This window comes from Octopus bimaculoides, chromosome 1 (assembly GCF_046866305.1).
Source record: "Octopus bimaculoides isolate indiv1 chromosome 1, ASM4686630v1, whole genome shotgun sequence".
Classification (NCBI taxonomy): domain Eukaryota; kingdom Metazoa; phylum Mollusca; class Cephalopoda; order Octopoda; family Octopodidae; genus Octopus; species Octopus bimaculoides.
This window is the reverse complement of record NC_142928.1, coordinates 55,156,344-55,171,463: the sequence shown is the minus strand read 5'-3', so window position 1 is coordinate 55,171,463 and position 15,120 is coordinate 55,156,344. Positions and strand designations below refer to the sequence as shown.

The window sequence follows — 15,120 nt, the reverse complement described above, 5'->3', positions numbered from 1 at the left end:
GTGTGCGAGAAAATTTCAATTACTCAAGTAATCTCGGAGCTCCTGACGTGTTCATTCCACCCAGTCACCCCTCGCCGACTGTGTTTTTTCTTGCTCCGCTGACTGATAATACAGGAGAATGTGCACTCTTATCCAATATGCAGCACAGTACCATTATGCACTGCTAACTCAAGATATTTCATCCTTGCCCAAGGTTTCAAGCCAACGAGAACGCCTTTTCGTGAATGCGCGAAATAACAGCCAAATCATCTCAAACAACAAAGAAAGGACACATCGGATAATGTGATCTTGGGTATACTATGTCTAAAAAATAAAACAGGATAGTCACAGCTAGGATGTCACTGATCATTGATTGGCGGAGGTAAAAAAATACGTACACCACCCGTTTTCGACGTAACTCTAACCCCCAACCCTAACCGCCGAAAACGGGTGGTGTGCTTCGCCCATAGGTCTACTTATTCTTGGTTGATTTGGGTTTAACAACACGTGAAATATGTAATGAACTTTTGGTAGAGATGGACTATATGTAATCTGAACCTCCCCCCCCCCCTTATTTATTAATTTTTTTTTACGGAATCCCACGTTTTAGGCTATGGAGATTCCGATTCTGAAAAAAAAATTTTTGAAAAATTTCAACCCCCCCCCCCACCAAGCAGGCTATTTACATGCTAGAAATAACAGCCAAATCTCACAAAACTAGTGTTAGGGTTAGGTTTAGGGTTAGGGTTAGGGTCAGGGTTACGGTCAGGGTTAGGGTTAGGTTTACCCTGTGGATCTATATAAAACCGGGGGGGGGGGGTCGAAATTTTGAAATTGAGATTTTTGAAAAAATTTTTTGAGAATCGGAATCTCCATAGCCTAAAACGTGGGATTCCGTAAAAAAAAAACAAAATTTAAAAGGTGGGGTATACCCAGATTACATATACTCCATCTCCACCGAACTTTTTTCTTTGTCTTTATCTGATTTCATTTTATTTTTTTGCCTGAGGCACAATATTAATTTGTACCTGATAAAGGCGGCGATCTGACAGAATCGTTAGCACGCTGGGCAAAATGCTTAGCGGCATTTCGTCCGTCATTATGTTCTGAATTCAAATTCCGCCGAGGTCGACTTTACCTTCCATTCTTTCAGGGTCGATAAAATCAGAACCAGTTGATGTAATTGACTCAACCCCTCTCCTGAACTTGCTGGCCTTGTGCCAAAATTTGAAATCCACATTATTATAGTTGACTGTCTTCATACCGCTGTTTCGTGCCAAATTCAACTTTATTGTCATTCCCTGCTTTTATATAAAATAAGAAATTAATCTGGTCTATTGAAGGTGAGCTTGTGCCCATGGTTTTCATAGACAGCTGCAGGGAAAAGATGGAGAATTCCAGCGGAACGGTGTTATGGGAATGAAGGAGTGGTTGGTGCAAGGTCTGGGTGGAGGTGGATATATGATTGACGAGAGGAGGAAACTCGGGAGAACCCGGGTAGAAGTGGTATGCGATCAGCCCGGAGTAGACAAGTGTGTTAGCTGTAGAATGAGGAACTACGTCTGTGTGTTAGAGTTTGGTTATATTCAAATGCGTGGATTTTTTTTCCCCAACCCTCACCCACACAAACCAAATTTGAATGGTATGGGATCTAGTAGTTGTCTTTAGTCAGTGTTTTTAACATGCTTCATTATTTTTTTTTTATATAAATTGTTTGACAGTTATCCCCATTAAATTATCGAAAATGACATCTTAAACATGAATTATTAAAAATTCTAGAATAAACAACTGTTCTACGTTGTATTTGGCTAATGAGATAATTTTTTATTGTTTTATATAATTATTCATTCATTACTGTAATTGTTGATGAATACTATTATCTTCTGCAATATTTCTTTCGTCCTCTGTGTTTAAACGTCTCTAATAAACTCATTCATTTATGGTACATTAAATATTTAACATAGCTTTAGAGTGTTGAGGGAATTGTAACTTTTGTCCTTTCATCCTGCAAAGAAGTAACGCTTTTTTTAATACATATTTTCGTTGAGCAAAGTTATAAATATTTAATCTGACTAAACGCTGTCAGCCTCTCGGTACCATTTCTGATGTTCATCTGTGCCTTGTGTCGACCACTAACTCTTCATTTAAGTTGCTTCAATGTGGCTTGGTGGGGAAGAAAGGTTGGGCAGTGACAACTGTGTATTGGAACACCCAACTAAATGAAAGCTGAGTTAATTTACTGACATCTAATTATTTCATACAAAAATGAATGAATAACCAAAATTTTCATTGATAGTTATTGTAAATTTATTAAAAGTCTGATGAGTCACTAGAATGGACAGAATATAGAAAAAAATATTCAAAATTAAGTAGTATTATAACTGAGTTAGTTTGCATGTTTAATGCAATGAATATTGGTGAATTAGTATTCACGTGTTGAATAATGTAAGCATTAAAGAACTAAATAGAAATATTTATGAAGTTTAGCAAGTCTAGGAGACAACTTTGTATATGTTCCAGTCTAATTATGGCCTCATCAGTAAAGCAGACCTCACCATATTGTCAAAGTTGTGATGAAAGAACCACTAGGCAAATGTATATTATTGTATATTGGTTAGCATAGCAAAATACAATTGTTTGAAACCAGTTGCTCTGTTATTTGACTTGATTTTGTCCTGAATTTAGTAAAATTACTTTCTTTTAATTCAACTGGCATCATAAATTAACATGGAATTATGGTGGAAGGTTTTAATTCAAACCACCTTAAACAGGTGAACTGGTATCAAAACAGTTAATCAAAGTAAGATGGTTTTAAACTTGCTCAACATTATGGAGAAGAAAGACAAACTGTATTTTGCATGTAGACTGTATTTTGTCTTCTCATTAATAAAGAAATGAGAAGAAAAAATTTCTTACTAATACTTGATGATGAGGTGTCCGGCATTTGTCAGTTTGAGACCCTTGGGTTTCCAGATAAATACAGTAGATTGAAAAGCTGGGACAAAATGGCAAAATGTTCTTGAATTTTACAAAATAAAAATATAAACATTAAGAATATGACAGTAATGAAGTTAAATGAATTTATAATTGAATGTCTTTATTTTTAGTTTGCAATCAGATTAAAACGTCTTATTAAAACTGATGATACTTTTTTTCTTTTTCATATATGATCAGTATTAACTATTTTTTCCAGTAGTGGCTGGAGTTCAATTTTGGGATCTTTTCTGTTTGGCTTACACTTTTCAGTTCCTTTAATTCTGTTCCAACTGATTTCAAATTTGGTGTATTGATGTAGTTTTGTATGCTAATTGTGAAAATAAAATTCATTTGTTTCCTAATATCTATTCTTGATCACTCTATCTGTAAATTTTAAATAGGAGAAAATCTGCACTTGTAGATTATTATTATTATTATTATGGTAGCAAGCTGACAGAATCATTACTCCACCAGACAAAATACTTTACAGCATTTTTTCCAGTTTTACATTCTGAGCTCAAATGCTGCTGAGTTTGACTTCATCTTTTATCCTTTTGAGATTAATAAAATAAGTATCAGTCAAGAACTGGGGTCAATGAAATCGACTAGCAACCATTTCCAAAGCTTCAAGCCTTGTGCCTATAATATAAAGGATTATTGTTAGTTCTGATTCAGGCACAAGACTAACAATCTTGAGGGAATGAGATTAATAGTTTACATGATCCCAGTATGTGATTGCTACTTTATATTATTGATCCCCAGAGGATGAAAGGCAAAGTTGACCTCAGTGGGATAGTTTAAAGCCTGCAATGATCAACTTTGTCATTCATCCCTCTGGGGGGTCAGTAGAATAAAGTACTTGACTGATCCTCTCCTCTCAAAATTGCTAGCTTTGTGCCTAAATCAGAATTTATTATTATTAGTCAAACACCTACTTTTGTATGTGGGATGATTTGAGTCCATCGTGAAGATCGCCCTGCCGACTTCCTTTAACTAGAAAGGAATGGCTGTTTTTATATGCTTGGTGGCCAAAGCAAAAGAGGTTGTATGGTGGACGAGATTGAAGGTGCTGAAAACAAACACTTTTCTTTTTGGCCAATCCCTGATGAACTTCAAGTTTCACTTGAAAAGCAAAATAAGGGTAGAGGGAAGTGTTGTCTTCTAGCCAGTTTGCTGAAATGTGGATGAAAGCGGCCAGAATGGTGTGGGCAAACAGGCCTACCCTGAGCATATGCTTGTAGTTGGAAAAAAGGAAAGAAAAAAGGCAACTGCCCCAAAAGTCAGGGTACCATGGTTTTTTATGGAGTTTTTCCATGGACAGCCCTCAAACGTCTCCTCCCTATTGAGAATTACACATTAATTTCTTTCCTTCCCTTTTTATAAAATTTTGTTAGTCTTTTTTACACACAAAACCCTCACATTAACACACACTTGCACACACACACACTTGCGCACGCACACACACACACACACACACACACACACACACACACTCTTTATTTTGTCCTGTGTTGTCCATAATGTTTTTCTTAATGTAAACCCTTGTGGTTAATAAAGAAATCATTATAATTATTATTATTAAGGCAGTGAGCTGGCAGAATCGTTAGCATGCCAGGCGAAATGCTTAGCGGTATTTCATCTGGTGCTGCGTTCTGAGTTCAAATTCCGCCAAGATCAACTTTGCCTTTCATCCTTTTGGGGTCAATAATTTAAGTACAAGTGAAATACTGGGTCGATATAATCGACTATCCCCCTCCTCCAAATTTCAGGCCTTGTGCCTATAGTAGAAAGGATTATTATGACCAGTCTGTTCTAGAGGAGTTTTGAGCCTAGGACGATGGATAACTTCCAGAAATCCCTAGCTTGGCAGTGCTACCAGGGAGCACTGCCAGTTCAAGATAAACTCAACAAGCACAGAAATTCTGTCATCCGGACCTGCCCAAGACGCACGCAAAGCGACAAAACTGTTCTGCATGCACTCGTCCACTGTCCATGCATTATTGACTTGTGGAGTTATGTCAAACAGTTGTTGTTGCGTTTAGGACAGATCTGGTTATCAGCCAAGTCCATAGTGAAGATTGACCTGCCACCTTCCTTTGGCCAGGAAGGGCAGGCAATTTTCTTCTGTCTAGTAGCAAGTAGTGAAAGAGATTGTATGGTGGACCAGGTTGAAAGGACTGAAGACAGACACTTTTCTCTTCAGCCAATCCTTCATCAACTCATCAACCTTTTCAAATTTCACTTGGAAAGGAAGATGAGGGTGGAGAAAGAAGTGATGCCCCCCCCCCTCCCAGTACATTTACTGAAAGGTGGATGAATGTACTGAAAATGGCCCATGTGAGTGGACTTGCTCTAATAATGCACCTGTAGGCTGGTGAATTTGAGAAGAGATGTACCCTTCCTGTGTATCTTCAAAACTTCAGATGGTTCAGGATTGGTGGGGTGCTGAGCCAACTCTGGGTGGTCATCCTCCATTGGGGAAATCTCATTGTTATATTTTTCTTGTTTAATGTTTATTGTTATTGCTTTCTTAACTGTTTACTCATTGTTTTGTGTAAAAACCACACTGTCCCTAGTTAGTCAAGATCTTATCCTAAGGTTTGAAAGCAACAAGTCTCCTCAAATCACGAGAATCTTCCTTAGGGTTCTTGCAGAATACAAGATGGCACTTTCTGTAAGTCAACATATATCTTAATTCCAATACCCTTTAGCTTCTTAGATAACAGTTTGGGTGTTATGTTAAGTGCACCAATTACCACAGGAACAATTATTCACTTTTGTGTTCCACCATTTCTTCATCTCTCTAAGTAGATTATGATTTTTATCATTATTAAAGTGGTGAAACCGTAGTCTTTAGTGGGTCAGAAAAATTGCTTTACAGCATTTCTTTCAGCTCTTTGCTGAGTTCAAATTCTGCAGAGGTCAACTTTGCCTTTCATCCTTTCAAGGTTGATGAAGTAAGTACCAGTTATGCACTGGGGTCAATGTAATTGACTAGCCCTCTCCCCCAAAAAATGTTAAGTCCTGTGCTTACAGTAGAAATTATTATTATTATTATTATTATTATTATTATTATTTAGGGTGGTAGACTGATAAACTCATTGGCTGGCTAGTATATTGTTAGAGCAAATGCTTTTACAACTGGATGCCTTTACTCAACTGCAAAGAGGATAGAACCAGTGTTCTTCACACATCAGACAAACGCATGCAAACAGTTATGAAACTTGGACAAGGCACAATAACTGAAGTAATATTTGAACATATGACCATATTATTCAAAACAAATAAATGTTAACCTATATAGCTTAAGATCTATATCATTTTATCTTAGCATTAGTGGTTGAAAGAAATAACTTTCTATGTTGTTCACACTTTTGACATACATCTTGTCAGAAAATTTAGATTGTGTTAATAGAAATTTTTATCAAACTATTTCCATGAGACCTATTTTCCTAAAATTCCTTTTCAGTTCATGCACATACTTCCACCAAATATCTAATACTAAGCAGACTGGTTTCTACTATAACTGGGATTGTGATGGGCAAAGTCCATCATTTGGGAAATAACACAAAGGAAGCTGAAACCTTTTTACATTAATTTTAATATGAAAACTGTTGTTCCATATGTCCATGTAATGTAGGTTACAATAACAGAAAACTCTTACCAAGATCAAAAGGAACTGCCTAGCTAAATATAGTTTCAAACAAATATTTCTTACTTTTGTATAAATTATGAGAGAACCAAGTCTTTTGTTAAATCTCATATAAATTAATAGCCATATATACAAAATAGTGATGACTTTCTCCTTGAAAATATTCTGCATCTTGAGCAACAAATATTTCCAGAAGGAAATCTTTGTGAATTTTTTTTTTTTTTTCCTAGAGAAATATTTTTAAATATAGCATATTTGACTATGTATAATTAATTATGTCACCCATAACTAAATTTCTCATAAAATAAACTGTTGGTTTCAATTCATTTTGTAAATAATGTGGAATGAATTCATGAAATACTTTTTTTTTATATTAGAGAGATTCTAGATAATAAAACTAGAAGTCATCTCAAGTAGATTGATATATAAAATGGGTTAATGTGAAAAAGACTTAAGCTTTTCAAAAAACAATACACTAAACCTTGTATAACTTCTTTTATATCAGAGTTATATTAGCCATAATTAATTTCTCAAATCTATAAAGTAAACATTCTGGGCCTATTTAAATTAGCAGAAGCATTTTTTTAATGTTCAGTTTTAAATAAAAAGAGTGAAGTACCAAGTTCTTTAACCTATTTGTTACCATATTTTTCTTAATCAACAATCATCATTTCAATTAATTTTGAAAAAAAATGAAGAATTTAGTAAAATAACTGTGTTACTAATAAGCTGATGTTTGGAACATAAATTAGTATAAAATTTTTATGGAAGATTTTAATTTATATCACTTCAAAACGGGATGTTTGTATCATACAGGTAAAGACAGTCTCAGGTGGGCTTGTTGTCAAAAACATGAAAATAGGAAAATTTGTTGATCATCATCGTCAACAACACATTGCTCTTGCATCAAACATTACCCCACATATCTCACTAATTAAAAGATGTGTGTGACATTAGCCTGTTGTTATAAGCTGATCTTTCAAAGTGAATCATAATGCTGGTTGTTGTTCCTCAGAGGAATACTTTGCCATTGGAGTTTCACCCACCTTTCAAATACAAACAGCATTGAAAAGATTTTCTGAAGATTCTCAGCTGTAGGCACTTGCATGAAGGAGCTCAGAAAACAATGGTACTAATCTATTAAAGCGGCCCCAGTGACTGACTGGTACTTCATTTTATCAACCGTGAAAGATTGAAAGGCAAAGTTGATCCCCTTTCGATTTGAACTCACAGCATAAAAGGACTGAATTAAATGCCATAGACATTTTCTCTGCTATCAAAAGTTTACTGATTAAAGATTGATTTATTCATTCAAGATTGATATTTTTGTTAGTTTTTGAAGAAGGCATATGTTCGACCATCTCAAACAGTATGATATTCATAGAAAAATAAACAGTCAACAAATTAAGATAGATAGATAGATCGGTAGGTAGGTACATAGGTTGGTAGGTACATATGTAGTGCTGATACATGCACATACAGACACATACAAAAGCACACGTATACACAAAGAGACAGAAACACACACACACTCCACACATGCATACACAGACATATATAGGCGCACATACATACACACGCAAACTCCTATACATAGACACATTCAAGGACGCCCACAAAGGAAGTACAGAGACATACATGCACACACACATAGACACATGAATATGCAAAATACATAGGTGCATACTTACATACATACACAAGCACGCACACACACAACAAGGTCTCAAGCAGACAAATGAGGCCTCTGTAACAAACTATGAAGAAAGTCATTGAAAAGGTTGCAAATAGCAACGAAACAGTTTTGACAAACAAAAGCAAAACAAATGACATGTGTTTAACCAAATTAAACAAACAATCAATTAGTTAGTTGCATATTTAACCAATTGACGAATAATAAAGGAGTGAAATTGAACCAGTGTGTGTGTGTTAATATTAGCATAATGACTCTTCCTAGACAACAAAACTATCAACAAAAAGAAAGCAGTTAGAAGCTTTTTTTTTTACTTTAATTTACTGTTATTGAAACCATGGACCATAAGAAATTGAGTAAATCAAAATATTGTAAGTGTCTCCTGTAAAATCCTAGTTGTGTCTATGATTAAATCATAAATATCATTATGATTCCAAATGGTTTTACTCATTTTGGAAGATGTCCTCCTTTGAATTCTTGTTTTATTTATAAATAGTGATAGCAAATATAATTCATTACAGAGTCTTGTGATATTCCATTGTTTATAGAGCATTGATCAATTAGAAAGTATAATGTAAACAGGAATTAATTTACTGTGTAAAAGTGTAGATCTGTGTTTATTTTCAGTAATAATTTCAAAAGGACTATGTTTATGATATTTCTCTACTGTAAATAGATGTCAGAAATTTTATCATGATTTATTTTGTTTAACAGACATTTAGCTTCTACAACTGACATTCACTACTGGAGTTAGGGGTGACTCAACTAACATTTATATTTATCTTTTTTGTTTGTTTTATTTTTGTTCTGTTAAACACCCACTCAATGTAGATAAAGTGGTCCTGTGAATATGTAACTATTTAGGCTTCAGTTTTTGTGTTTTTTAGCTCTAATGTCAATCCCACTTGAGTAGACCAGTGACTAAAACCATTCCATCTGTTTAGGAGTAATTAAGACCACATTATCGTATGTACCTTTCCCTATTATATGATGCATCTAGTTTGAGGGAGATTTAGTTGCTATTTCTAGCAGGTTGTGCAATGACAGAGATCCTTTGCTGACTTACTATACCTCACTTTATGAGGCTGGAGAATAGGTACTAAGCATTTCTGAGAGAAGTAATTTTGATAGACTAACAACTTATCCAACTGGAGATTTGTCTTACATTTATTTAACACTACTACAACTGAAGCTAGCATCAATTTCATGAAACTATCATTCATGGAGTAATTAGCATAAAAAAATTAATCCTTTTATTCACAATTGATTATTAAGTCAAAGGCTATAAAACACCCTTCAAATTTTTTAAGTCTTTCAATTAACTTTAGTTAGTAAATGACAAACTGACCATTTTATCATCAGTACACAAGTCATGGTAAAAACTATGCAATCAATACATTTTGAGACTATCCACCCAGCTTTTTCCCTTGTAATTTGCATGTCTGCAACAAATACTGGTGCAAGTTTAAAACTGCAAATTAGTCAGCAGTGAAAAATAAGTACTTGCAGTTAAGGGTGTGGGGGTTTAGGTAATTGAAAGGAAATCTAGCCCCCAACAAGAGAGTTGTCAACCAAAAAAACTGAAACAATACTACACAGGGCTGTAGAGTCAAAATCAGAAGCATTTATTGTGTGCTGGAGTCGGTCAGTAAAATATACTTCTTCCAAATTTGTTTAACTGCAAATTACAATAATGTGTTAAAATTCTCTGTTTCACAGGTAATGACTGTTTTCTGCACTGAAAGCAGTTAAATCAGATATATAGGGTTTTATGAAGGAGGATCTGGGAGAAGTAATTTCGTTTACAAGACATTAGTAAATTGGGGATTTTCATTTATGATTTAACCCTTATTCTATAGCTGCAATGTTTGTTTAAAACATTTTGAAAGGATAAACTTCTTAATCTTTTACAATATAATTTTGTTTCATTTAATGTAATCTTTCATGTTATATTCATGTAAATTTTCCATTCAAATCAATACTTCAATCTTTGAAAGGAAGCATTATGTATCTAGTTGAGTTTATTTCTTTTAAATATCAACTTGTTGAATTGCTTTAGGTGTTTCCAATTTTTTTTATAGTATTTTTATAATTTATTTCTTTCATATCTTCTTACTTTATATCCTTTTGATAAAAACATCCTGTTCCTTTGATTTTAAAAAAAAGTTTTATGCTTAATTGTTTGCAACTTCTTTAAATAGATGATTTAGAAAACCCACAACTGCACAGTTGTAACCTTTAAAGCCAAACTTTAGATAGGTTAAGATACTAAACAGTTACTTGAGGAGTCACATTGGCCAAGTGTCAATATAAGAAATACATCCATCTAATCACAAATAAAGGAGTGGTGATATCATAACTGAGGAGTTAGTCAAAGATCTTGTGTACTAACTTTGCAGCCTAGATACAAAGGAATGGAAAAATCCTTCAAGAAGGAAATACAACCCAGAGAGTGGCAAATATTGGTTGTTTCTAGTCAGCTGTGTCTAAAATTTTGGGACACCTATTAGCAAAATGTGAAAGTTATAAAAGGAAAATATTTTGGTTGACTATGGAAAGTGGGAAAGCAACAGGGCAGAAAACTCAAAGCAGAATGCCCTGAAAATAGAAAATGCACAAAAACAAAAAATATCAGGATTTGATGTTTGTTACAGAAATGTAAGAAACCAACAAAATGAAAATATGAAATATTTACATACAGAAAAACCAAACAAAAACCTGCCCTAACACTTAAACGGGTATAAAAAAAAAATGGTTGCAGTTGGCTAAAGGAAAGCAATCATGGAATATGGATGATTGGATGAAAGGGATATTAGCATGACGAATTATAAATCTACAGTGTCCAAAGAACAATGTTGGAACTTTTGTTTGGTACTGTTCTAATGAACATATAGAGATGACTGCTTAAAGAATACAGATTTCTTTATTCATTTATGATATGCAGTTGCATTTCAGGTAAAGTACCCAGGCAGATGGTATTCGTTACCCCCAATAATCAATGCATTGGTGTACAATGAAATTTGACACTTTTCTCTTTGCTTCCATAGTAAATGGTGATAAGAGTTGTTTTCCACAATGATATATCATCTTATTTCTTTACTGCCCACAAGGGGCTACACACAGAGGGGACAAAAAAGGACAGACAAACGGCTTAAGTCGATTATATCGACCCCAATGCGTAACTGGTACTTAATTTATCGACCCCGAAAGGATGAAAGGCAAAGTCGACCTCGGCGGAATTTGAACTCAGAACGTAACAGCAGACGAAATACCGCTAAGCATTTCGCCCGGCGTGCTAACGGTTCTGCCATATCATCTTGCTATAGAAAAAGCTTTCAAGTTTTTCTTCTTGAAAGTCATCGGTACACAATGACTTTAACAAATCTGGTTAAATTTATGGTAGACATTTTTTAAAACAGTCCTTGACATGAATCCATCCTGCAAATTGATCAACAGACCATTATTTGAGCAACTTTGAGCCAGCTTGATGGGGAGAATCACTTTACACAAGTAGAGACCATAACTCAAAGAAAAGAATTCAGACTTTTATAAGTTTGAGGAGAAACAAAAAGTACTGCCTGTGTAGTTTTTGTTTATATAAATTTTTCTTTGATTTTTTTTTCTGAAGAAAATATACCATTTATTACAATAATTTACTTTAATTTGCTTGAGAGCTATTTCATGAAGTCAGAATATTCAGCTATCAATCTTGATGCCAACCTGCTTGAGACCAGCCATGGTCAACTTCCTGCTTTTATGTGATTTAAATTAAAATCTTTCATCAAAATTTCATGTTAATTTTGGTTTCCAATACCAGATTAATTAGAAAAATTTTGTTTTACTAAACTTTTCATTATTTTGAAAAGTAACTGAAATAGAAGCAGTGTACTTCAAGAAGAATGTAATAACAAAAGGGCTGTCACTTTTGTTTATTTGCTATGAAAGGAAAAGCTAGGTGAGCATCTTCTAAGGGTGGTGTAATCAAAGATTTTTGCCAGAGGCTGTACAAATGGTTTATGAACTAATCCATTTTTTTAAAAATTATGTTCACAACAAAGTAAATGTTTAATTTGGATCAAAATAGTTTCAGCTCTAACATTTCTGTCTTTCAGCATATCCTAGTTAAAATCTTGGATAATAGCCCTTTAAAATTTCAGGTGTTACAAATGAAAATGTATGGCAGACTTGTTAGTAATATTGCCTGAGTCATGATTTTTTTTTTCTTCAAAGCATATATACAGGGTTATTTTTTATGTGGTAAATTGTAATTTTTTTTATTATTCAGTCATGGTTTTTAGGAATTTTTCTATGGAGACACTAACAATTGTTTGTAGAACATGTTCTAATGGTGGGAATGCTTAAGATAATATCTTTGGCATTTGCATATTTACAATTTATTTGCATAACACTCAACAAGTCAACCAGATAACCAGGTTCAGTTGTTTTCTTACGAATGTTTTACCAATGCATATAACAATAACATAAATGGCCTTCTGGATCTTAACCAATGCTGTCTGTAATCAGGTCAACATGCTTATTCTTTTCTTATTTGAATTATTGCTGATGATAAACAGTGAAAACTTATACTAGAATTCTAATCTATATGAAAACTAGAAAACTTATTGTTAAATCCATCTAGGAATTCTAATTTGAAGGGCTCCATTTTAATATATTTCTATATTGTCTACACACAACTCACTAGTTAGAATGACATTGGCTAGAGCTAATGAACTTCAATACTTAAACCACATTGTGCCTTTAAGGCTGATAATATACTCTAGTTTTTTCTTTCTTCCTTATATCACATGTTTAGCCTGAGGAAAGACATTGTCAAGCAAAACAGTTTAAATATGTACAACAGTAATAAGTATGAAAATAGGACATAAAACTTTTGTCATAAATTGACCATTAAATAGCAGTGTTGACCTGATTGTATATAGCATTGGTTAATTAAAGTTGTATTGTTTTCTCATGAACCCATTTCTAAATGCAGAAGGTAACTCAAATAGGAAGCTAAGCTGTTGTTTCCTCACCACATAAAAACAAGTTCATCAGATGATCTTTTAGATTTATCTACAACAAAATATTTTCTTTCTAAGCATGAAGAGCAGACTGCAGAAGCATGTATAAGATGCATGATACTACTTGGTGAAGAAACAGACATTGAGAGATGAAACAAATGGAGAGAATGTGATAGATTGGGTGTACAAAATTAACTTCCATGAACTGCAGAATGCAAGTGTGTTGAGACACTAGCTGGACATTAAAAACAAAGTGAAGTGAAGTGAAGTGAAGTGAAGTGTGAAGAAGAGACACATAATCAAATGTGGTCATGTGATGTAAATAATGAATTCCATGTGAATAATGTGCCAACAATGCAGATAGTGAGGGTACCTATGACAGAAAAGTAAAAAAAAAAAAAACACTAAAAACATGCATAATAAATTGTGGTATGGTTAGATCTAAGGATCAGAAAGAGATGATACAGAATCAAAACAAAAGATGAACTGGGATTGGTTCTGCCTAACTCAAACTGTTATGGTAAAACGGATGTTAAATTAATGGTAATTAAGATGATAGAGATGGTGATGATTTTTTTCAGAAATGTATTCTTTCAGATATTTACTATTTCAGTTGATGGAATTTATTGTGATCACATGGATTGTTACTTTCAGGTTTCTTTTCAAGTTGAAATCATACAACCAGGAGTTAATATTTTGAATAAAAATTGTTCTTTTTCTTTCAGACTTACAGCTGTTGTAAGAAAGATGATGTATGGACTGTTCATTCTTTTGGTAACAACAGTTGTTGCTGAAGACTTGTGGCAAGATCTTGTATTACATGAAGAGCATGTCCCTTATTTCTTTTATAACAATCTACATTTAAAAGAGAAATGTAAAACTGATAACAAGTGTCCGTACAAAAAGGTATGTATATTGAAAATGAGAACTCATTTTATGATTTTTGTACATTTATTGCTATAATTTCTTGTAAACTCTCTTTGCAAACCTGTTTCAATCATTTGGTTGTTGTCACTGTATTTTACATGGCCAATACTTTTGGTAAAACATAAGTATCATAAACAATCTTTGTGCCCTATAAATCTAAGGAAATTGTACCTTACAAGGAGAATTGCTTTTAAAGATATTAATTCCTACAACTGACTTTCAAAAAACGCATGTGTTTTATCATGGCATAAGCTTTGCTTCTTTCAATGACATTAAAATGTAACATTAATTTCATATTTTGAAATTAATCCAATTTCTTCCTCTAGAAATATTATAGGACAAATGACATTTTCATTTTCTCTTTTATATTCTTTTTGTTTTGTTCTTAAGAACAGATGGCATCAATATCTTTTCTATTTATTTTAGTTCAGAAAAGGAAACATCATTGTCAAATGCTTTTAAATTAGTTTTATATTGTGGATATTTCTTTTCACTGAACTGCAGCAATGCTGTGGTAACTGCTTTGAGGTATTTAGTTGATTATATCTACCTCCATACTTTTTCTGATACTTATTCTATCAACCCCAAAAGGGATATATAGCAAGGCCAACCTGGGTGTAAAGGGATAAACTTGTAAGGAATGAAATACTACAAGGTATTTTTTGTTCAATGAACAGATTTTTGTCCTCTTGTCATTATGCAGGCATAGTCACAAAGTAACCCTCTTGGTAATTTTTTTTTTTTAATTTTAAACAATTTTAGAATAGATAAGTATGTTTTTGACTTATACTGGAAAACAAAATTCTAAAAACAATAAATGATAAGAATTAGTCACTTGCCAAACAAGTACCACTCCAAAACTGATATATATA

The 15,120-nt window shown here is 33.5% G+C and overlaps 1 protein-coding gene across 2 annotated transcripts in view; it reads left to right on the top strand.

Annotated features, from left to right (window-relative positions):
• Window positions 1-15,120, top strand: part of LOC106876274 (EGF domain-specific O-linked N-acetylglucosamine transferase) — a 48,249-nt gene that overhangs the window by 2,001 nt on the left and 31,128 nt on the right. For both annotated transcript variants that reach the window (XM_014924766.3, XM_014924767.3), the window contains exon 2: window positions 14,047-14,227. In XM_014924766.3, coding sequence (XP_014780252.2) covers window positions 14,069-14,227 — 159 coding nt within the window. In that variant the 5' untranslated portion in view covers window positions 14,047-14,068. The remainder of the gene's footprint in view (window positions 1-14,046; window positions 14,228-15,120) is intronic.